General features: G+C 37.8%; 1 protein-coding gene across 2 annotated transcripts in view; it reads left to right on the forward strand.

Moving 5' to 3' along the window:
- The window catches only part of LOC126188204 (ADP-ribosylhydrolase ARH3-like), a 40,328-nt gene extending 16,276 nt beyond the window's left edge, over positions 1-24,052 (forward strand). Inside the window, exons 4-7 of one of the 2 annotated variants that reach the window (XM_049929753.1) lie at positions 3,868-4,144; positions 15,035-15,147; positions 20,284-20,479; positions 23,758-24,052. In XM_049929753.1, the coding sequence (XP_049785710.1) occupies positions 3,868-4,144; positions 15,035-15,147; positions 20,284-20,479; positions 23,758-23,961 (790 nt within the window). In that variant the 3' untranslated portion in view covers positions 23,962-24,052. The remainder of the gene's footprint in view (positions 1-3,867; positions 4,145-15,034; positions 15,148-20,283; positions 20,480-23,757) is intronic. The other variant, XM_049929754.1, reaches the window with a different exon arrangement.
- Positions 24,053-26,337: the final 2,285 nt, after the last annotated feature.

Consider the following 26,337-nt stretch of genomic DNA (forward strand, 5'->3'; position numbering starts at 1 on the left):
AATTCAAGCGTGGAAATGTTCTCTCTGCAATTTTAACCGCCATCCTATGATGGCAAACTGTATTAGTTAGAAACAGTTGTGTGCACAGTGTCGTCTTCTTCAGGATAGCAAAAAAGCTAGCTGGATTTCATTTACTAGTTTAACAGTTCCATTCTCTCTTCTGTTGTGTGGGCCAAACTTTGACAGCTCTCTGGGTACCCGTTCCAATGATTCGGATGGAAATCTTATGCAGTCCTATTAAAAATTCTGATCCCACCATTCTAAAACATGTTACATTCTGTTCTCCATTTCCACCCAAGTTTGACTTGTCTCTGTGTGAAAAGATCCATAGTCAGTGACAGTGTTGGTTATGCTTTTTCGCTTGCAAGGGAGCGTGAGAAGTGTATATACAGTGCAGAGCTGGTCACCATATCACAGGTGCCACAGTACATCAAAACTCCACCACAAAGGTCTCCCTAGTTTGTAGCGACTCCATAAGCTGCAGTGCTACCCCAGAAATGTTTTGATTGCTGACATCCAGGATCTATTAGTTAAAGAAGCAACCACAGGAGACAAACATGAACCCGGAATACCATGCATAGACCTTCGATTACAATTGCAGCACCAAATTTTGAAAACCTGGGATTTGGAATGGCAGGCTACCACAACCCTTACCAAGCTGAGAACAATTAAAAGGACCACCACGTCATGGCATACGTCTTTCCAGGCCTCTCATATAGGTGCCATCATGCTGTGTATTGGCCACTCCAGACTTATCCACAAGTTTCTTTTGTCTCAGGAGCTCTCACCTCAGTGCAGTTGTGGTAGTCAGCTCAAGATAGCCCACCTTCTTCCAGGGAGTGCCCTACTGGCTGACCCGAGATGAGCTATCAACCTGTCTATCTCCCTACCCCAGATACTTGTAGACTGTGGGATAGCAGCTCATAGCCAAAAGTTTTTGGAGGGAAGGTGGATTGTATAATAAAATAGCCTCTCACTTTCGATGTCATGGTTGAATGTGGGGAAAGCATCTCTCACTGTGGCGTGGTGTGTACCCTGAGTGGCCTCATCCTGCTTTCTCCCTCTGCATTGTTATGCATTTAAAAAATTTTCTGTACGTAGTTTATTTATATCACTGTTTGAAGATCAAAAAGTTAGCTTATTTTCCCCATCCAATTTAGTTGTGCTAACAGTAGTGACCTTTCTTTGGGATATCCCATGAAAAACAGGTACAGTTTTCAGCCGCTTGGATTTTATCTTCTTTGTAGCCATCTAACTTAAGCTACTATCATACAGATTTTCAACCATGATGACAAGGACACCAACGCAGGAGCTATCAGTTTTGCTTTTCTCGTTGTACATCACTTTACGTGAACTTCCAGTGCAACTGAGACTGATAACCAAGATGTTTAGATCTTTCAAATCTGTAATCATGATCAGTAGCTTACCCACATGTGTTTTTTTCATTCTTCATGAGCCCTATTTCAGATTATTCGTATTTGATTTTGTATTTGTAAGCCTGTACTCATCTGACAAGAAGTGCTGTTCTTCCTGCCATCACAATTCACTTAATTCCCACTATACCTAACTTCAATCTATCTGTTTCCCTTTTTATGTTTTCTAATCAACTTATCTGATTAAGGGATGTAACATTCCACACATCAACCTGTAGAAAGCTAGTTTTGTTTTTCCTAATGAGGACATCCTCCTAAATAGTCCCTCAGCCAAAAATCCGAATTGGGGAATTGTTTTACCTCTGGAATATTTTACCCAAGAGAATGCAGTTGCCATTAAGCCAACAGCAAAGCCACATGCTTTCGGGGGGGGGGGGGGGGGGGGGGGCTGCAGTTTCCCCTTGCTTTCAGCTGTTTGCAGTACTGGAACAGTAATATGTATGCTACAAAAATACAGTATCAATAACTGGGTTGGCATTATTACAGACAAATTATGTTACAATACATTAGGTGTTTCATTGACAGAATTATTGGAAGAAGATTAAATCTGACCCACTGGAGGAACATTTAACATGTGATACATTCATGATGAAGCTCTTGCTCACTTCTGTGCCACAGTGCTATGCCATTCTTTGCCTTCAAATTGATGCAGCAGTGCTGTATTTGGTAAAAGCCCAGTTTGATGATCTGGGATGTCATTTAATGACTTGCGCATGTTCTGGATGCTCTCACCATTGACAGTCACATCAGGTCTCAAAAAATGGTTACCTTCTATTTATGGTCTCCTATGCAGATGAACCACACTTTCCTGAAATTTGTCCAATAAACCATAATCAACCGTTCACCCTTCTCACTATCATCCTTACATGTTCATTACATTTCATAACACTTTGCAATGTTCCACATAGATATTTGACATGACTGTATTAAGCAGCTCACTACCAGTGCTGTATACAAACATTGCAGTATTGTTTTTTGTACTCATATGTATTAACTTACATTTTTCTACATTTTGATCAAGCTGCCATTCATTACACCAACTACAAATTTTTTTTCTAAGTTATATTGTATCCTCCTACAGTCAATCGATGATACCTTCCCATACACCTAGCACCATCAGCAAATGCCACAGATTGTTACTAACCTGTGTGTCAGATAATTAGTGCATTTAGAGAATAAGAGTGATCCTGTCATACTTCTATAGGGTGGTCCTGAAGATACCATTGTCTCTTGTGAACACTCACCATTGAGTTCAGTAGTCTGGGTTGTTGTTTAAGACGTCCTTAAGCCACTCATATCTGGGAACATAGTCTGTATGCTTGGATCTTCAGCCGTCTGCAGTGTGGTTCCATGTCATAAGCTTTCTGGAAATTTAGGAATATGGAATCTGCCTGGTGCCTTTTATCCACGCTTTATGGGATATCATGTGAGAAAAGGGCAAGCTGTTTTCTGCACAAATGCTGCTTTCTAAATGTGTGCTGATTTGTGGACAGTGGTTTTTCCACCTCAAAGAAAGTCACTGTATTTGAACTATGTTAAAGAATTGTACAGCAAACTGGTGTTAAGGATATTAGTCTGCAGTTTTGCGAATCTGTTCTTTTGCCATTCCGATAAACGGGAATCACCTGCAGTATTTATTTATTTAGTTTTTATTTATTTATTTATTTTTGCCCTGTCTTAGAACTTTGCTGGAGATCTTTCCTAAGGTATGATGGTAATTGTAGTCTTGTGGCAAAGTAAAAATACTAAAGATTTAGAGACTCAATAGTAAACATATTTTATTACCAGGAAAATTTTTGCACAGAGGAAACTTGTCACAAAAGAGAAGCAGGCAAATGGTGCCTGCTTCAGCACTGTGAAAAATAGTTGACTCTTAATAGTCCCAAACAAAACTTAGAAAGAGGCAGTAGTTTCATTGTTTTTATTGATACCTCCAAGTATTGTAATGTTGCATCATAGAATTCCAGCTAGACATCATTTTTCCTGTCTAATTATATACAAAGCCAGTCTATGTCATCTATATGCAAAGAAACCATTTCTTCCAAGCTCCATGATGTATAAAAAATGCTTTGCATACAATTATAAGTGATGCTACTTGTCATATCCATAAGTATACTTGCTTGTCTGTATTTTTCTGAAGAAAAATTTCCAGTTTTCTGCGATCAGTAGATCTATTATTCAGTTTAATCTTTTTAATGAACAGGCTGTCAAATATCAGTCCACTTGAACCCAGACAATTTACACAGAATTCAAAATATGAAAATAGTCTTCTAAAGTAAAACCTGAGTCTGTCTAAAGTGACTTAAGTTTTCAGTAAGACAGTAGTCTAGACATTTCATTTTGATGTGCAAGATTATCATACATATGTTAAAAACTCTGACAGCATACTCTTAGAATCATTAATACTAATTGATTTTTATTTCTAATGTTTCAGATTCGTAAAGGAATTCTTTGCTAGTCCACGTCGTGGTTATGGTCAAAATGTTGTCAGAGTTTTTATGAAACTTAAGGATCAAAAGTGTGAAGATCCATTTGGGCCAGCGAAGGAACAGTTTGATGGAGCAGGATCATTGGGCAATGGTGGGGCAATGAGAGTTGCTCCAGTAGCTTTGTTCTACCATCAAGACTACCCAGCCCTAATTGAGAAGGCCAGGAAGTCTGCTCTGTTGACACATACAAATAAATTAGGAAGGGATGGTGCAATTCTTCAGGTAGTACACAGTGAAATAAAATTTGAGTTTTCAAACTATGGAAATTCCAGTTTCATATTGTCGTTAAAATTTGAGTTTTGTCAGTTGTGTCTTGTGATTGTCTGTGTAAACAGGCTCTCTTTTATCTGTAACATTTTCCTAAAGGTGTCCCCGTTTCTTCCTGATCATGCTGCTCCTACTCCATGTGGGTCAGCCAGAAACAGCTGGACATGAGCTGAGAATAGAGAGCCCAATTTCTCAGCACAGCCAGTCATCCCAAACTATTCTATGCACTAATAACATTGCTGTTGACCATCCTAAATCCACACGATATACACATACTTGCTCATTCAACATATTCCATAAATCCCATTGAGGAAAACTTTCAAGGATATGGAAAGAGTTAAGGTATACATTAGCAAAAGACAAACAACTCATCTGTACACTGCATCAGCAGTAAACCATCACTTTACTGCCTAACATATTGTAGACAGGCAGATAGTACCTGAATTTGGCTCTTGTGTGCAAATATTTGTAGTGGACATATAACTCTGAACTGTCTTAAATGTCTGCATTATGCTGCCACCTAGTTATCCAAATTTGAATTACTTGTAATTCTCAACAGTGCATTGTTTATTGCTACCATGTGTTATTGCAGGCCGGTTTTGTTAGCTACTTCTGTTTGCTTTCTCTCTATTCATGCATGCCCCAACTTTGAAATGGTGAAATTTGACTGTAGTTAAGTTTTTGGTGCACTGGTAGGAAGCATTGTGTCAGTCTGGTTAAGAAAGAGAAACAGATGGTGGTGGTACAAATACTGATAGATTCCTGTGCAGCTGAATGTTCAGGAAGTAACAAAAAATAGTGGTAATGTAGTACTGTATTTGCAAGAATGTTTCTCCTGACAGTGTTTGTAAAACAATTCTATTAATAAAATACATAATAATTTGATTATATGCAAAGAAAATGATGGTGTGGAATATTGTGAGTCATCTATTTCGGTCATCACTGCTTAAAATACCAGACAGCAGATGAGAGACTTGAATGCACATACTTGTACACACTCTTCAAGGAATTGTCAATATGGATGCATCTCCTGACTAGACTTCCACACCGATGGGTGGTTTATGGCAGTGGAAATATTGAAATCTGAGACTGGTCATCAAATTTAGTGGAAAAAACGAAGACAGAAAAAGTTACAAGCATATAGTGTGTGGGGAAAGTGAACTATTAAAAAACTGAGCCTATATACTCACGTTTATTGTTAATCATTTCTCTTCTTATAAAGCAAAAACTTGGTGACTATTGGTTAGTAGCAACAGTATTCCATGAAATCATTCCTTTCCTCCAACAATTAAGAACTGTGATAAGTTAAAGCAAGTTTTTTTTTTTTTTTTTTTTTTTTTAAAAAAGACCTTGGACATCAATATCAAATATATTCCTCATAATCAGACTATCTGTTGATCCTCTATTCAAAATTTGGCCACTTTTATCATTTAAATTGTGTGTCTCCCTCATAATTTGTTCCCAATGAATTTTTGACAGCTGGTGAAGATGTTTGTGGTTTTTGTGAACAAATTCATTTTCACATGTACATGAAAAGTGAACAAGATATGTAAGGCATATTTGTGACGCATTGACTGGGTGTGTAGGCCTACTTATGAAAGAGGTGTTTGCAGAGAAAGGGCACCAGAGCAAGTTGTTATATCAGTTCTTAAATAGACTATTGGGGAAATGTTTTGACTAGAGATTATACAGTCCACATAGATCACTATTATATGCCACCTGCTGTATTTACTCTGTTATGGCTATGAACTAGGCACTTGCATGACTAACAAAAAAGATCTGCCGTCATAGATGACAAGCTAAGAATCCAAAAATGACAGACGTATTTTGTGAGAAGGGAACATCTCCTTTGTGTGAAACAAGGGGGCAGAAGTGAGAGGCTGTTTAGCTGGGGCACATTGTGGAAACATTATAGTATCTTCTAGCAAAAATAATTGATTTGCCCATATGTATGTGTTCCAACAAACCAGCAGTTAAGAGAAAAAAGGTCCCAGCTTTACCTCCATATGGGTTTATAATGCTCTTTTAGTTGAAAACTACCCTACTTTAAAAATATGTGCTAGTGGACTATACTAGTGTAGGATTGCACAGTAATCACAAATTTAGCAAAGATGTAACAAATCTCACATCAGAATGGAAGGAGTAATATCATCTGATGATTAAACATAAAACAAGAAAACAGAGCTGGAAAAAAATCAAAGTCTTTCAGTCAGAATTTTGAGAACATGACATTACATGAACATTAATTCTTCCAGCAAAACAACAACCACTTGTAGGCTGATTTCTCCACAATAGCCTTTTTCCTGGAGTGCTACTTATGCAAGGTATGCAATGAGGATGGATTGTTTGTTATACCTGTATAGCTCAGCCAGAACATTGACTGTGAAAAGTGATGTTCCAGGCATGAGTTGCAGGCAGATTGACAATTTGTGCCAGATGAGATGTTTCAAAACAGCACACAATTCGCTGCTGACTGGAAGATTGAATACGTAAAAAGAGGGTTTTATCTCAGCTTATGACACGACATCCTGTATCTCCGTGTAGCACTAAAATCGTCAGCTGCCCAGGCACACATCGATTGATAGAAGATGAAAACAATCTTTGAACAACATGAATTCCCCTAGTTCATTCTGTGTCAAAGGCTCTTGCAGCTATTCAGTTCTTCAAAGTCACCATTCAGATATCTTGCACTGAATTGCTGAAGAGTTACAACAAAAGTGTGCACACAATGTGACATTTGTTTTATTTCTGTCCTTAAGAAAACTGTTGTAAACAACTTTGACGTGCAGCAGACATACTGACACTGTTGCAAACATTTGACTCTGGTTGCTAAGCAATGCCCTGTTACCCGCTCTCCCGCCCCGCCCCCTACCCGCTCTCCCGCCCCGCCCCCTACCCGCTCTCCCGCCCCGCCCCCTACCCGCTCTCCCGCCCCGCCCCCTCCCCTCCTGTCTCTCCCTGGATGGAGATGTGCCCAACATCTGTGATGATACTGACACTTGTGTCACACGTTTCGAAATTTTGTGAACTGTTGGGCCTCATCCCTGTAGCCCTTCGCACAAGATTTGCATGCTGACTCTTTGTAAGGGTGTTGATGATCATTCTGTTGATTGCACCATATCTAAAATAATCTTTTGCGAAAATTTTGCCCTCATTATTATGTCAACACAATTCAAACAACCCAACAAGAAACTGTATACTTGGAAGTCGCCCAACACAATGTTGGGTGAATTCCAGGTAGACCATGTGGCCATCTCCAAGAGTAACACAACAGAAATTCTGAATGTGAAAACGAGAATAGGATGTTTTGAATCAGACCACCATCTTCTACAGATAAAGACCAGATTACAACCCAATAGAAAAAAGCCAAATCTAAACTAAGTGCTGAGACCAGATCCCAAATACATAAAACTCAACAAGGAATACATCTTACACGAAATTGGTCAGATAAACACCACAAACTGGACAGAACTTGTGGACGTCCTCAAATCCGCGATGAAATTGGGTCAACCCCCAAGAAGGAAAAAACACAGGTGGTGGAATATAATATGTGACCAAGCAATAGAAGAAAGGACCAATGCCTGGAAAAACTTCAATAGTCACAAAACATCAGAAAAATGGCAACAATTTCTAGTAATCCGAAAACAAACATCAAAAACTATTCGGAGGGGAAAAGGAAATTATGGCGAGTAGATGAGATAGTACAAGACTTTAAAAACAACACCAGGAATTTTTATAAGGCATTTAAAGAACATATTGCAGGATAGCAGCCACCCAATCTTTGCTTTAAGAAACCAGATGGTTCACTAGAAACTAACACGAAGAATAACTGCCAAATCCTCGCAGACTATTTCAACAAACTTCTCAACTGCGAAAGACCTATAGAGGATATTCACTACCAGACGTCTACACCACCAATCATCAATGAAATAGTAGAAATTATCAAGACACTGAAAAACAATAGAGCCCCAGGAGAAGATGGAATTATTGCAGAACTATGGGAACTAAATGATGAAAGAGTAACAGGAAAAATCCACAAAATCATATTAAACATTTGGGAAACAGAACAGATCCGTTCTGAATGGAAATGCGCACTCATCCATCCACTCCACAAAAAAAGGACAAAACTGAACCGAATAATTACAGGGGTATCTCACTTGTGCCGGTCACACACAAAATCCTATCAAAAGTTCTCATGAATAGATTAGAACAACAAGCTGACCCACAAATAGGAGAATACCAGGTTGGTTTTCGCAAGGGACAATCAAGCATAGAACAGATCTGGAATTTGAAAATGATTCTCCAGATGAGAAACACCCGAAACACAGTGGTCTTTTTTGTAGATTTTAAAAAGAGGTACAACTCAATAGACAGAGTAGCGCTAGACAGAGTAGCGCTCTGCACATGCTCGAAGAATTCAGCATTGACAGAAAGACAAGAGCAATCATTCAGCAAACATTACCGTATTTACTCGAATCTAAGCCGCACCTGAAAAATGAGACTCGAATAAAGGAAAAAAAAATTTTCCGAATCTAAGCCACACCTGAAATTTGAGACTCGAAATTCAAGGGGAGAGAGAAGTTTTAGGCCGCACCTCCAAATCGAAACAATGTTGGTCCATTGTAATATGAGACACAATTTAGGTCGAATGAATGACGATACAGCTACAGTAGTTTGCTTCGTGTCGTAAGCTTAGCAGTTAAGCTTTAGCAGGTAGCCATTGCTATGTGTCAGGCGCTCCGTCCGTATCTATACGGGTACCCTTCCTTTTTCACGTGCTTTGTCTGGTTTGAATAGATTGCTTATTTTGCTTCGATCTGATAAGTGCCGTTTTCTTTGTTCTAGGTGCTTACGTCACTCTAAGCAGAAAATGCATTACTGTACTGTTCATCGCATTCTGATAGTGCGTGTTTACGGTCTGTCGCCGCTCGCGGCATGGCTTGCTTTTGTGCGCGCTAACACCGCTTACAATAAAAAAAAGAGAGGAATTGTCTCATTAGCGAAACAATGGCAAGAGACTGCTATTTGTTGTTACTTACACTGCTGCTTTCTTTGATAATGATCAACAAGAACCAAATAATAGACTGCGTATGATAGAACATGTTCTGAACGAGAGATAGGCCAAAATGTTTTTCCGTTTGAAAATCTTTGCGGCCGCTTCCTTAGTACACCAAATTCTGCACAGAAATCAGTCATCTTAGATTTAAAAATCTAGTCAGTTGCTGTGCTTCATTTCTGACTGTATCACTATTAGGCATAAGAATAATATGAATATAAACATGACACGATATGTATATTCTTCCGCGTTTGCTGTCGCCTCACTCAAGTTTCGTAGTTTATTAGGCAGACAGGATTTAAATGGGATAGCAGCAAACACGAAAGAATACATGGCAAAATGTTTATATTCGTATTATTCTTATGGTTAAGACAATACTGCATGTGATTCACATTTCATCAGGTTCCTATTAGCAACCATCTCTTCTCAGGGGTAGGAAAAAATTCAGAACGTAGAGTTGGCCATATTGACAAACATCCCAAACAGTCTTGCCAGACGGATTTTCGTAATACATTGAAATTCTGCTACATTCGAAGATGAACAATACGGAATTTGTATTTACTTCGTTGGATAATATATGAAAATGCAGTGGTCGAAACTCGGGGCGGAGAAAAAAGCTCGTCTTTCACTTTTTTTTTAATTTATTTACTGACGCAGATGTTTTGGCGCCAGTATTTATCTTTGTGCCTATAAAGCATGCCTGTGTCGCGCTACATATATTCGACGGCAGAAGTCAGTTGTGGCGGCACCTACCAACATTTTTCAGAACTTCCGCTTGCTTTGCACTCGATTCTAAGCCGCAGGCGGTTTTTTGGATTACAAAAAAGGAAAAAAAGTGCGGCTTAGATTCGAGTAAATACGGTAACTGACACAGTCTCCAAGTTTAAATTTATGGAGGATATCGCTGAACCATTTGAAATCCAAACTGGAGTGCGACAGGGTGACGGACTTTCACCATTACTCTTTAATATCGTTCTTGAAAAAAATATCAGGACATGGGAAAAAGAAGTCAAAGGAATCCAAATTGGCATTAGAAAAGATAATAGATTCAATGTGAAGTGTTTAGCTTTTGCAGATGACCTTGCAATCCTCACAAATAATAGAAAAGAAGCCACTAATGCCATAGAGAAGTTACATGAAATTGCACAAAGAACTGGACTGCAAATTTCGTATGAGAAAATGTAGTACATAGAAAGAGTGCCACAAGACAAATTGCCTATTGTGACAAACCATGGGAAAATCGTACGAGTACCACATTTTAAGTAGTTTGGAGAAATCAACAAAAAGCCCATATCCATTAACACAAAATTGAGGCGCTAAAACACTGTCGTACTTGCGGAGGCACTGTATGCATCTGAAACAACACAAATAGGTGGGAAAACTAAAATCAAAGAAATAGAGAAACAAGAAAGGAAAATTCTCAGGAAAATTTGTGGCCCAATACAAGAGCAAGGAATCTGGAAGAAGAGACCAACATCAGAATTATATAAATACACAGACAAGATTACGGATACAATAAGGAAAAGAAGAATGCAGTCCTATGGACATATCCACAGGGTGAATGAAAACAGAATTTCAAAGCGAATTCTTAAAGTCATCAACTCAGGCAGGGGGAAAACAAAATGGATAAAAGAAGTTGAAGAGGACCTCAGACAACCACACATAACAGTAAACGATGCAGAAAATAGAACTGAATTCAGGAACATCATCAAAAAAACATAAATTTGACACCACAACAAATGAAGAAAATTTGGGCTCAGAAAAAACACAATCATCATAAAGGAATTAAAGTTCAAACGCTCTCTTTAAAATGGGAATAATCAAAAATAATAATAATAATAATAATTATTATTATTATTATTATTATTATTATAAACCCCGTGGAGGCCCGGGAAAAGAATAGGCCTCCGGTATGTTCTGCCAGTCGTAAAAGGCGACGAAAAGAACAAACCACTAATAGGGCTAACCCCCCTTTTAGTGTGATTACTTGGTTCAGGACAGAACTAAAGAAGCCTCGGACAAGTGCCGTCATGGTCGGGGACGACGCTTGAACCCTATGCCCGCCCACAATGGTAACGACACTGCTAGCCAACTGGAAAATGATTTAAATCCAAATAGAGGTGTTTTGCAGGATATGCTTCCTGCAACCACCCTAGAAGGAAAACAAAGACAGAGGATGAGATGGTCAGATGAAGTTAATCGACACCTCATGTTCTGTTATTACCAAGCAACAAACCTAGGAACCAACACAACTGGATACAGATCACAAGTATACACAACATTTATTACCAGATACCCGGAATTAAAATTTTTAACAGAACAACGACTAGCTGATCAGATCCGTGTGATAATAAAAAATAACAGGATACCCCAGTCAGAATTAGAAAACATCAAACAACAAGTACAACAAATACTGGAACAAAATAATGTGCAATTAGTAGAAGAAGAAAATACAGTAATGGACTCAAACATCCCAGAGCAAACAAACAGACCAACACGTATCAATTAAACAATCAGAGGAAAATGAAATCTTAAGACAGCCACCAGAACAAGCACAAATAGAACACGAAGTGACACACATGTTAGATATAGAAGATAAATTTCAGCTGACATATATAGAATACAAAGACACAAATACAGACATTAGACCATTCTTGCATAGACCGCCAAATAACCCACAAGTCGAAACAACAATAAAGACTATCAACACAATCATACACAACAAAATAAATGAAAACACAACTATGGAAGAGTTACAACTACTGGTTTATATAGGAGCACTCACTACACTAAATATACACACTAGGCAGAGATCAGAACAAACCAACACACATAAGAAACCCACAAAACCAGCATGGCAACACAGGCTACAGATCAGAATAGAAAAACTGAGAAAAGACATCGGACAGCTAACACAATTTATAAGAAATGAAATATCAGACAAAAAACGAAAAAGGTTAGGTAAAATCTCACAACAAGAAGCAATAGAGCAATTAGATGAAAAAAAGCAGAAATTGCAAGCATTGGCCAAACGACTTATAAGATACAAAAAAAGTGAAAATAGAAGGAAACAAAACCAAACATTCAACACAAACCAAAAGAGATTTTACCAGACAATAGATAACACACACATTAAAATAGACAATCCACCAAACATAACAGACATGGAACACTTCTGGAGCAACATATGGTCAAACCCGGTACAACATAACAGGCATGCACGGTGGATACAAGCAGAAACAGACACATACAAGATGATACCACAAATGCCTGAAGTGATAATTTTGCAACATAAAGTCACCTGAGCAATTAATTCTACACACAATTGGAAAGCCCCTGGAAATGATAAAATAGCAAATTACTGGCTAAAGAAGTTCACCTCAACGCATTCACATCTAACTAAATTATTTAACAGTTACATTGCAGACCCATACACAGTCCCTGATACGCTTACACAAGGAATAACTTATCTGAAACCTAAAGATCAAGCAGACACAGCAAACCCAGCTAAATATCGCCCCATAACATGCCTACCAACAATATACAAAATATTAACTTCAGTCATCACACAGAAGTTAATGACACATACAACACAGAACAAAATTATAAATGAAGAACAAAAAGGCTGCTGCAAAGGAGCACGAGGATGTAAAGAGCAACTGATAATAGATACAGAGGTGACATATCAAGCTAAAACTAAACAAAGGTCCCTACACTACGCATACATTGATTACCAAAAAGCCTTTGATAGTGTACCCCACTCATGGTTACTACAGATATTGGAAATATACAAAGTAGATCCTAAATTGATACAGTTTCTAAACATAGTAATGAAAAACTGGAAAACCACACTTAATATCCAAACAAATTCAGATAACATCACATCACAGCCAATACAGATTAAGCGTGGAATATACCAAGGAGACTCATTAAGTCCTTTCTGGTTCTGTCTTGCTCTGAACCCACTATCCAACATGCTAAATAATACAAATTATGGATACAATATTACTGGAACATACCCACACAAAATCACACATTTGCTATACATGGATGATCTAAAACTACTGGCAGCAACAAATCAACAACTCAACCAATTACTAAAGATAACAGAAGTATTCAGCAATGATATAAATATGGCTTTTGGAACAGACAAATGTAAGAAAAATAGCATAGTCAAGGGAAAACACACTAAACAAGAAGATTACATATTGGATAACCACAGCGACTGCATAGAAGCGATGGAAAAAACAGATACCTATAAATATCTAGGATACAGACAAAAAATAGGAATAGATAATACAAATATTAAAGAAGAACTAAAAGAAAAATATAGACAAAGACTAACAAAAATACTGAAAACAGAATTGACAGCAAGAAACAAGACAAAAGCTATAAATACTTATGCTATACCAGTATTGACCTACTAATTTGGGGCAGTGAAATGGAGTGACACAGACCTAGAAGCACTCAATACACTTACACGATCACAATGCCACAAATATAGAATACATCACATACATTCAGCAACAGAAAGATTCACATTAAGCAGAAAGGAAGGTGGAAGGGGATTTATAGATATAAAAAACCTACATTATGGACAGGTAGACAATTTAAGAAAATTCTTTCTAGAACGAGCAGAAACTAGCAAAATACACAAAGCAATCACTCATATAAATACATCAGCTACACCATTGCAATTTCATAACCACTTCTACAACCCTTTAGATCACATAACATCAACAGATACAAAGAAAGTAAATTGGAAAAAGAAAACACTACATGGCAAGCACCCGTATCATCTAACACAGCCACACATAGATCAAGACACATCCAACACATGGCTAAGAAAAGGCAATATATACAGTGAGACGGAAGGATTCATGATTGCAATACAGGATCAAACAATAAACACCAGATATTACAGCAAGCATATTATTAAAGATCCCAATACCACAACAGATAAATGCAGACTTTGCAAACAACAAATAGAAACAGTAGATCACATCACAAGCGGATGTACAATACTAGCAAATACAGAATACCCCAGAAGACATGACAATGTAGCGAAAATAATACATCAACAACTTGCCATAAAACATAAACTAATAAAACAACACGTTCCCACATACAAGTACACACCACAAAATGTACTGGAGAATGATGAATACAAATTATACTGGAACAGAACGATTATAACAGATAAAACAACACCACATAACAAACCTGACATCATACTCACCAATAAAAAGAAGAAATTAACACAACTAATTGAAATATCCATACCCAACACAACAAATATACAGAAGAAAACAGGAGAAAAAATTGAAAAATACATCCAACTGGCTGAGGAAGTCAAGGACATGTGGCATCAGGATAAAGTCAACATTATACCAATTATATTATCAACTACAGGAGTCATACCTCACAATATCCACCAGTACATCAATGCAATACAGCTACATCCAAACATATATATACAACTACAAAAATCTGTAATTATTGATACATGGTCAATGACCCGAAAGTTCCTAAATGCAATATAACATATACCATACAGTTACAAGGAAGTCACGCTTGACCGAGGTCCGCGTCACGTTCCATTTTTAACCAGACTTAAGTCTGAGGAAAAAAAAGATAATAATAATAGTAGTAGTAGTAGTAGTAGTAGTAGTCCTATTCACGAGTATACATACTACATTGTAAGTGGGAACTTCTTGCATGGAGTAATTGACTAAGGTATATTTTTGAACTTAAAAAATTAATTTGTTTGTATTTCAATTTCACTCCAGGCTATTGCAGTTTATCAAGGATTACAGAGCATCCCGTCGGAAGGCCTAGATGCTACAACCTTCATTAAGGAGCTAATGAATAAAATGCATGAAATTGAGGATGACGACTATGGGTATGCTATATTACATATTCCATTCTCATACAGATAGAATAGCAAATTTTACTCAGTAGTCATGTATAATAGTATTCATTGCATTATGCTTGTAATTTCTGAGATGGTTAACACATTCTCACCTAATTGTATTCTTCAGAGTGACTACCTAGTATGATACTGAAAAGTGCACGGTGCAATACAAACACTGGAAAGAGTAAAGGTAGCCATTCATTGAATAGCTGAGATGTTGGTAAGTTAGCAGGCACAGGTAGAGATTGCTGATCTTTTGGATAGAGTCCTCTCTGGAACACACACACACACACACACACACACACACAGTGGAAGAGTGAATAGAACAGGGAAAGAGGCTGTGTAACAACCATTTGTCTAGTTGTGGGGTAATGGGTGGGAGTTACATGTTTTATTGAAGAGTTAGAAATGCGCTGTACATGTCAACCTGCAAGCTGTGTTTTATTCGGACACCAACAAAAGTAATGGTTGGTGGAACCCAAATCTTCATGACACTGTTTCAAATTTTTTGCATTATGAACAGCAAACTGAACTTGTACTGTTGTAACAACAAAACTGAGTAGTATATGGGCTTGCATGATTACCTGCACTATCACAAGTCTGTAACCTTAAGTAATTTTGTACTTATTATTCAGTATCCATTTCTTCTCTCTATAGACTGCTTTGTTTATTTGCCTGCTGGCATAGATGTCAGCATTGTGAGCGTACAGGAATAAAAAGTACAATAATATATTGCTATATGTGACTTTAAAAGTCTACCCCTTTTCTCCTGAGACTTCGTTTTCCAGATTTGGCTCTAATGATTATTTAAATCTAGAGGCCCAAAGAGGGTGTGTTTGCATTTGCTTAAGCTCACTGGAAATAAACCGTCCTCTACAAATACATATAAATCTCGGAGTAGCAGTGCACCTCGTTCAAATAAGAGAGGCTGGGTATTTTTCTAAGTTAAACCACAGGTAAATGTCCATTGATCTTTCATGAATTTCAGCAAAAGACAGCATATTGAGTCACGTAGGCAATCTTGGTTGCTATTATTCTTTATCCCAACGTACAATTATCTAACATGTCCACACTTGGCATCAGGTACTTAAAGTCCAACATCCATCAAAATAGATCAGAATCCACATACCTCAAACAATTCAGCCTAGCAGTGTCCAGAATTTTTCTGAGTCCTTCAACTATCTGATTTTCAGTCAGTCTGCCAGAATTACACTAAATCAAACAGTGTGGCAGTTACACCACACATCCTCGAGTACACCTCACTGTGCCTCACAACGTACAGTATCGCATCACCACTGTCTGCCAAAAGGCTGACCTCCATCACACAGCATGTGTGGCTGCATTTACTTGCAACCCCATGAAATAACTACATTTTACCTCATCATTGGAATGTTTTACAGTTAGATTAGATTAGATTAATTATTCATTCCATAGACCCACAAGAGGGGATTCTCCTGGGTGTGGAACATGTCATATAAACTCATTACAAAAATGTAAATAGAAAAATTTGAGTGTCATTAATGTTAATGATCCTCAGTCAATAAACAGTAAAATTATGTACATGAAGTAAAATTAAACTTCTAATATTTACAGGTTTAATACTTAAATCTGCTTTAATTAAATCCATCTTTCACACAATAGCTAGTTACTTGGCTAATACAATCAAGTATTGTCACAAATTAAAGTATAATAAATTTTAATGAAAATGGTCTACTGCACTTGTTGAGAAACTCGTGGATGGAATAGGAGGAGTTGGCCGCCAAAAATTCTTTTAAATTAAGTTTAAATTGTACCTTGTCTGAAACTAAACTCTTAATGGTTGCTGGTAACTTATTGAAAATATGTGTTGCTGAATACTGGACTCCTTTCTGGGCAAGAGTAAGTGATTTTAAATCTTTATGTACATTGTTCTTATTCCTAGTATTGATACTGTGTACTAAGCAGTTGGTTGGAAAAAGAGATGTATTATTTGCAACAAACTTCATTAAGGAATAAATATACTGAGAAGCTGTGGTTATTATGCCCATTTCTTTGAATAGGTTTTGACATGATGATCTTGGATTTACACTACACATTACTCACACTTCTGTACTGTAAATATTTTTTCTCGGTTTGTGGAGTTACCCCAAATTTTTGATACCATATGACATAATGGAGTGAAAATAAGCAAAACATGCTAGTTTTTTTTTTATATTTATATTTCCTATGTCTGACATCATTTGCATTGCAAACACAGACATGTTTAGGCACTTTAGCAGTTCGTTAGTTTGTCGCTCCCAACTGAATTTATCAAGTTGTAATCCCAAGAATTTTACACTGTCAACTTCTCCTATTTCCATGTCGTCATATTTTATACACACACTAGAAGGAAATCTCTTGGAACTTCTGAAATGTATATAGTGGGTCTTTTCAAAGTTTGACAGTGAATTGGCTATTAACCACTTATTAATATCAGTAAAAATTTGACTAGCTGCCCTTTCTAAATTTATATTTGATTTACTATTTATTGCAATGTTTGTATCATTGTATCATCTGCAAATAAGACAAACTTGGCATCTGGTAATGTAACAGATGACAGATCATTAATATACGCAAGAAAAAGTAGTGGACCTAGTATGGAACCTTGAGGAACACCACATGTAATTTCTTCCCAGTAAGATGATATCTGATTGCCTGCTGCTGAAGTGTTACGTAATGACACCCTTTGTTTTCTATTAGTAAGGTATGACTGAAACCACTTTGCAGCACTACCAGTGATGCCATAATATTTTAATTTACTTAAGAGTTCTGTGATTCACACAGCCAAAAGCCTTTGAAAGGTCACAGAATATGCCAGTTGCCTCTAATTTGTTGTCTAATGAATTAAGGACATTTTCACTGTAAGTGTAAATAGCCTTCTCAATGTCAGAACTCTTAAGAAACACAAACTGTGACTTTGACAGTATGTTGTTTTCACTAAGGTGCTTAAGTAGACGCTTGACCATAATCTTTTCAAATATTTTTGAAAAAGCTGGCAAAAGTGAGATTGGTTGGTAATTTGATGGCATTTCTTTGTCCCCTTTCTTGTGGAGAGGTATAACTTCAGGATATATAAGCCAGTTCAGGAATGTTTCTGTGATAATTGATTGATTACACAATTAACTTAAGATATGACTCAGCTCACATGAACACACTTTTATTCACTTTGTTGATATGTTATCAAAACCACTAGAATGCTTTGATTTCAAGGACTTTATGATGGATTCTATTTCTTTGGGTGAAGTAAGTATCAATTCCATTTTATTTTACTGAGATTGCTTGTGTGCACCGGTCTCAGATATTCCATTGCGCTACTTACTGAACCTGACAACCCCGTGCTATCAATAACAGAGACAAAATACTTGTTTAAATGGTCTGCAACACAATATGCATTTATCATGGTTTCAATTATTTTCAGAGCTATTTCTTCCTCCTCATTTCTGGTCCTACCTGTCTCTGACTTAACTATATCCCATATTGTTTTTATTTGATTGCTGGATGTATTTATATTCTTCTCATAATGCAGGTGTTTAGATTTCTGGATAACCTCCTTCAATATTTTGCAGTAACTTTTGTAATGAGCTATGATGCTAGTATCAAAGATGTCCCTACATATCAGATAGTTTCCTTTTTGTCTCACTTGATATCTTTATCCCTTGTGTGATCCATGGTTTCTTATTAGACTTCTGCTTATTTTGAGTTTGTCAGTGTGGCATACATTGGATGAAGTGTCATTTCAACACACATTTCCATGTAGTGAGTGTGCGCGCGCGCTCACACACACACGCACACACACACACACACACACACACACACACACACACACACACAGGTCTGGGTGAATAGGAGTGGTCAGTAATATGCGCTCCAAATGCATGCCCTAAGAGCTGAGAGCATTTGTTGATCTTCACTACTGTGAAACATCTTTTCATGAGTAAGTGCTCATTGCTTTTAAGGTATGCATTTTAGAGCCCTTGTTTACTTGACTTTTTTTGCTTCAAGTGGTTGTTCCTGTCATATTGCTGAATACTGACTGTTCCTCATGGGACACTGCGAGCTTGCATGTGTGTAATCAGTTTGAAATACTATAGAAGTTTTTAGTATCACAAAAGTTACAGACATAAACTTCTTACATGTTATCCAAAGCTGCTACATTCTTACATGGTATGTAAGAGCATATCTCTAGTTTTTATCTAATGTACAACATTAGAATCATGTGATAGTTACAGTACTAATTTTTGGCGATCACAGTTGTGATCACATTTTTTTAGCCTCAATGCAGATTTTTTGGAGTCAGCTCGTTGTGCACCGCGGTTGGTGGCCCTTCAATCTGCTTGTCTTAAGCTCTGTTTTCCCATGCTGCTTTGGGTATTGCAATTGTAATTTATATTTTTTAATATTTTCACAAGCACTAAATACAAAGTATACTAAATTTACTGTAACACCTAAAGAACCATTGATTGTCAGTTTTGGGATTAGATGTGTTCTGTGCTGCTTTATCTTTCATTTGAGCAATCACACATACTCATGGGATTATTAGAGTAAAAGTTATAAATTTGCTATAAGATATTCATCTTTTATTGCTCTGTATTTTCTAGACTAGTAATTCTAGAGTGTCTGACATAGGTTCATTTGTCGTGTCTCAGAGATCTGTAAATTACTATGCTTAACTATTTTCTTGGTATGAAGAATTATGCACTTGTTTGTGGTAGCAAACTGCATGTTGCATGGCATTTGTGTTTGGCACACATACGAGGGACTGACTAGGTGTTTCCGATGAAACTGACAACCTCCTGCCCATCAAGTTTGAGTGAGTCACTAGAGGTCACCTGTTATGAGAAGGAAAGGAGGCAAATGATTTAGATGGACTTTCACTCTTCAGCCTCTTTCTACTGCTACTATTTCTAAATTGTCATGAGCGGACATCTGAGAGAGATTTTATGACTGACTTGACTTCACTTTCTTAAGCAGCTATTATATTTTTACAACAAACATTCTCTGAAGTTTAACTCAGGTACATTAGGAGCTACTTTTTCATAGAGATTCAGTAAATACAACCCTCTGAGAAAGTAAAAATATTCGTTACAGACCGACGTAACATTTCAGAGTGGAGATGGAAGAATGTCGACCTTACCAGAAGCAGCTGAGTGTAGCACTGGACCTGCTAGATGCTGATGGGAGCCCTGATGATATCAACACCAAAGTCTGTGACTTACTGGGGACAAACATTGCTGCCCTCTATTCTGTTCCAACTGCCGTGTTTTGCTTTCTGCGTGCTCTACGACCTATCCCTGATATTGAGGTAATGTGCACTTGTGGCAATGTTTTATTGAATGTGAGAGCTGTTAGCTGCTCTTAAAATTTTATCTTCCATTTGTAATCTGCAAGTTCCTTCACAGTATTCTTTCCACATTTTTTTCTCATTGTATAGTGTATACCAATAAGGGAAAACATTGCTTATAGTATATTGGTCTACTTTTGGAGTGCAGTACAGCAGCGATTCTGTGTGGCATGGGTTCAGTAAGTTCTCAAGTAGGTTTCTGGGGATGTGTGGGGGCCAGATGTCTACGCGCACATGCCACAGTTCCCGTAAGTTACAGGCCAGTGATTTGTGGTCTCAACCTGGCACCTGATAGGGTCCCAGATGTGTTCGTTTGGGTTTGGTTGAGATCAGACCAAATATTGAATTTAATTGATGAAAGGAGAAAATATAAAAATGCAGTAAATGAAGCAGGCAAAAGGGAATAGAAACGTCTCAAAAATGAGATCGACAGGAAGTGCATAATGGCTACGCAGGGATGGCTAGAGGACAAATGTAGGAATGTAGAGGGTTATCTCACTAAGGGTAAGATCGATACTGCCTACAGGAAAATTAAAGAGACCTTTGGAGAAAAGAGAGCCACTTGTATGAATATCAAGAGCTCAGATGGAAACCCAGTTCTAAGCAAGGAAGGGAAAGCAGAAAGGTGGAAGGAGTATATAGAGGGTCTATACAAAGGTGATGTGCTTGAGGACAATATAATGGAAATGGAAGAGGATGTAGATGAAGATGAAATGGGGAGATAAGATACTGCGTGAAGAGTTTGACAGAGCACTGAAAGACCTGAGTCGAAACAAGGCCCTGGGAGTAGACAACATTCCATTGGAACTACTGACGGCCTTGGGAGAGCCAGTCCTGACAAAACTCTACCATCTGGTGAGCAAGATGTATGAGACAGGCGAAATACCCTCAGACTTCAAGAATAATATAATAATCCCAATCCCAAAGAAAGCATGTGTTGACAGATGTGAAAATTACCGAACTATCAGTTTAATAAGTCACAGCTGCAAAATACTAACGCAAATCTTTGCAGACGAATAGAAGAACTGGTAGAAGGCGACCTCGGCAAAGATCAGTTTTGATTCCGCAGAAATGTTGGAACACGTGAGGCAATACTGACCCTACGACTTATCTTAGAAAATAGATTAAGGAAAGGCAAACCTACATTTCTAGCATTTGTGGACTTAGAGAAAGCTTTTGACAATGTTGACTGGAATACTCTCTTTCAAATTCTAGAGGTGGCAGAGGTAAAATACAGGGAGCAAAAGGCTATTTACAATTTGTACAGAAACCAGATGGCAGTTATAAGAATTGAGGGGCATGAAAGTGAAGAAGTGGTTGGGAAGGGAGTTGGACAGGGTTGTAGCCTGTCCCTGATGTTATTCAATCTGTATATTGAGCAAGCAGTAAAGGAAACAAAAGAAAAATTCGGAGTAGGTATGAAAGTCCATGGAGAAGAAATAAAAACGTTGAGTTCACCGATGACATTGTAATTCTGTCAGAGACAGCAAAGGACTTGGAAGAGCAGTTGAACGGAATGGACAGTGTCTTGAAAGGAGGATATAAGATGAACATCAACAAAAGCAAAACAAGGATAATGGAATATAGTCAAATTAAGTCTGGTGATGCTGAGGGAATTAGATTAGGAAATGAGACACTTAAAGTAGTAAAGGAGTTTTGCTATTTGGGGAGCAAAATAATTGATGATGGTCGAAGTAGAGAGGATATAAAATGTAGACTGGCAATGGCAAGGAAAGCGTTTCTCAAGAAGAGAAATTTGTTAACATCGAGTATAGATTTAAGTGTCAGGAAGTCGTTTCTGAAAGTATTTGTATGGAGTGTAGCCATGTATGGAAGTGAAACATGGACGGTAAATAGTTTGGACAAGAAGAGAATAGAAGCTTTCGAAATGTGGTGCTACAGAAGAATGCTGAAGATTAGATGGATAGATCACATAACTAATGAGGAGGTACTGAATAGGATTGGGGAGAAGAGGAGTTTGTGGCACAACTTGACAAGAAGGGACTGGTTGGTAGGACATGTTCTGAGGCATCAAGGGATCACAAATTTAGCATTGGAGGGCAGCGTGGAGGGTAAAAATCATAGAGGGAGACCAAGAGATGAATACACTAAGCAGATTCAGAAGGATGTAGGTTGCAGTAAGTACTGGGAGATGAAGAAGCTTGAACAGGATAGAGTAGCATGGAGAGCTGCATCAAACCAGTCTCAGGACTGAAGACGACAACAACAACGAGATCAGACCAATTAGGTGGCCAGGACATAAAGTTCACTATCATGCTCCTAATTACTGTAGCACAAATTTGGTCTTGTGACACACGGTAATCCTCCTGAAAGTGCCATCACTATCTGGGAAGACATCAAGTGTGAAGGACAGAGGTGGTCCACTATAATGCTTTGATAGTGCACAGTTGTCATAGGGCCTTCAGCTACTACCATAGGTACCACACTAGTAAAAGTGAATGTCCCCCATTGCATAATATTTCCCCCACCAGTATCTGTGGTGTGGTGCATGTTTAGACCAGCCAGTCACCTGGACTTTGGCATATAGAGGCATGACCATTGATGTGGATTAACAAGAAAAAAAGATTCCTTAATGAGATACGTTTTGACTGTTGCACCGTCCAATCTTGATGTTCTTGTGTCCTATTCAGTTATAATTGATGATGTCATTGGGTCAACATGGGACTTCCTGGGGGTTGAAATACTGCGGAGCCCCATGTTGAACGATGTACTCTCAAATACCTGTCTCTGTGCCAGCATTGTACGCTGTTGTCAAATCCTCCTATCCTGCTTTACAGGAAGGGCAACTCTTCAGCCTCAGCATCCTGTGGTGAGGCATGGATCAAGACATTGCCACCTGCTTGTGGTTTCACCATCTTTCAACAACTTTCCTTAGGTGCTCACCAGTAGCATGTGAATAGCTAATCAGCTTCACCATTTCTGGAGTGCTTGTTCCCAGGCCCTGTGTGCCATCAGGTGGCATTCAGTCATGCTGTGGGCAGTGGCCAAAATATATTGGCTCATCAGTGGTTTTAAGTCTTCACATTGTGCATGTCTTTGGTCATTAATATATTGTTTACTTGTATCTCATGTGATGGTTTTCTATTGCAGTTGCAGAATTTGTCAACTAGAAGTGATATAAATGGAGTATAGAATATGTAAATAATGCACTAGTTATTATATGCATGTCAAAGTAAATGATTTTTTTTTAAATTCTGATAGGATGTTATGGGTTTCAGACTGAGAACCCCTTCCGCCGCACGCTCCAGTATGCCATATCTCTGGGTGGTGACACAGACACTATTGCCAGCATGGCGGGAGCCATTGCAGGGGCATACTATGGCCAATCTGCAATTTCGGAATCCCTCCAGAGGCACTGTGAAGGTCACGCTGAGGTCATGGATCTCGCAGACCGTCTCATGGCTGCCTGTAATAAACCATGAAATGCTTTTATGTCATTACTGAAAATGTATTCTTATTTGCTTTTATATTAATTTTGTAGATATTAAAACATCATTTTCTGTAGCAAGTTAATTGGTAATGAGCTTCAAAATTATTTCTCCACTACAGTTTTGCATCATTCATCCTAACCCTTGGCACTCTGGCTAAGTCTTTCATTTCCCTATGAATCTCAAACACATTGTCTACAAGGATCCACCAACAACACAAGAAAATGTGCAGTAGTGTATTATTAAAGTTTCTTCAAATCCATCTTTATGATTACTATTTTGTTGTGTGTTACATCAAGAAATGTGTAGTGCTGCATGCCAAAGTGAAATTTGGCCAGGATCGTTGGTGCCAAATACAAAAATACATGGCAAATGTACATACAGATGACACTCCAGATGGAACCCTAAATCAGACAAAAATACTGCCACTGATGTTTTACATGGAGAAAGTGATGCCCTTAAGATAAAATAAATATCATGTTTTTTTAATACTAGCAAAGGTAGATTTAAAACATATTTATAATGGTAAAGCAACTATTCACTGTGGTAAAAGAAATGAAAACTTCAGAAATGTGGTAAAATTCCTAAAAGTTGTGTCGTTGGGTTGGCAGGAGTTACCCTTGTTTTGACAAATGACCAACCATTGGCAGCTTTATTGCATCACGAAAAAGGAAGCTGTGGCAGTGCAAAGATGACTTCCCCATTGTCAGTTTGTATCATGTTGGAGCAGCAGTCTGTGACAAATTTTTTGAGCAGTGAAGCTTTTAAAACTGTGGAAATGGATTGTGAGATGAAAGTGCAGTATTGTTATTCGTTTGTGCCCCTGAAGCAAATGTATCAGTGGTGCAGAAAGTTTAAAGGACATGTAACTTCTGTGTAGGTGAGCCTTGGAGCTGCATTCACAATCAAAAGAATTAAGAATTCTCATCCGGTAACCATGCACTTCAAAAAGTGGTGTAATGTGTGATTACACGTCATGTGGATTACATCAAAAACTTATATTACTGCATTTTTCAGCATTACATAATAACAAGTAATTACAGTTTTCATTTGAATCACACTCGTGTCAGTAACACATGTAATATTATCATGTTGGAAATGCTCAAACAAATAAGGCAGTTAGCAATAAAAAAATTAAAAAAACAGATTTAAAAAAATGTATGAAATCTGGAAGTTATCTCTTTGAGCATTCAACAGAATAAACAAAGAAGTAAATCAATTCACTTCTTTTAAACACTTAAAATCTTGCTGTACTGAAAAATATCACTCAAGCAAAGATATTTCCCAATTTTTGTCACCTTTTCTGCCCTTTTAGGATGAAAATGAGTCACTCACTTTTGTTTACAAATTTGTTCATTTAACTTTTGAAAATGCTCCAATGATGAAAGTAGATAAAATCTATACTCCGATGAAAATTACTTTGTGATTGGCCAATGGCGGTCGTGGGGAGTGGAGTTGCTGGCTTGTACACAACATGCCACGTTCTCATGTGACAGTAGTCGCCCGTTCACCAACAGAGGAATGAATCGTCTGCTTACTGACTGTTGCCAATGTGGGGAGGACAGCAGTGGGTGCTGCTGCTGCTGCTGCTGCTGCTGCTAATTTAGGGGCGGGCACCTTGAAAATTATAAGGCATGTAGCAAGACAACAATTGAGGCCCTTAGCTGCTAGCACTGTGTTGGGTGATCTTATGAAGTGCGGTGCATGGCAACGAGGTACTGCTGCTGTCATAATCAGTGATACTCTTTTAGAGTTGGAGAAAATGCAAATTTCATAGTAATTGGCTTCTGAAGATTAATAGTTTGAAAAGTAAAGTCTGTGCATGTCGGATAGTTTGAAATGTTTCTGTATGGAGAAAAAGACTTAGTGAAAGTGAACTACTTTGCAGTATGTGTTCTTGCTCTATTAATTTTGAGGCAAAAGTTTTTCAGACGATTTTTAATCATTCACTTTCAACAAAACACAAGTGTAAATTTGGACCACATCAGTTACATTTAGAACGTTCAGATCGGACAGAACCATAAATGATCGGTATGTGCATGAACAATATGGATGTCAAGTTCCTAGGATAGTTCCACAACTGCTGAATTGATTTGGACTGTGAAATCAAGTGATTTCCATTTTCTTTATAGATTTGTCAATTGATATTTGTAACCTTTTTAAGTTGATGAACCCCGATAGTACTACCTGAAAGAAGCTGCATAAATATTCAGTCAGATCTTGATTAGATTTCAACGTGGTGCAGAGATTGGCAACTTTACTCGAAATATTAAGAAATGTAAAATTTTGCACTTCACAAAACAAAAAAACTATATCAATGAGTCACTTTTGGAATTGGCCAACTTGTAAAAATACCTAGGGGTGTAACAC

Source organism: Schistocerca cancellata, chromosome 5 (genome assembly GCF_023864275.1).
Source record: "Schistocerca cancellata isolate TAMUIC-IGC-003103 chromosome 5, iqSchCanc2.1, whole genome shotgun sequence".
Lineage (NCBI taxonomy): Eukaryota > Metazoa > Arthropoda > Insecta > Orthoptera > Acrididae > Schistocerca > Schistocerca cancellata.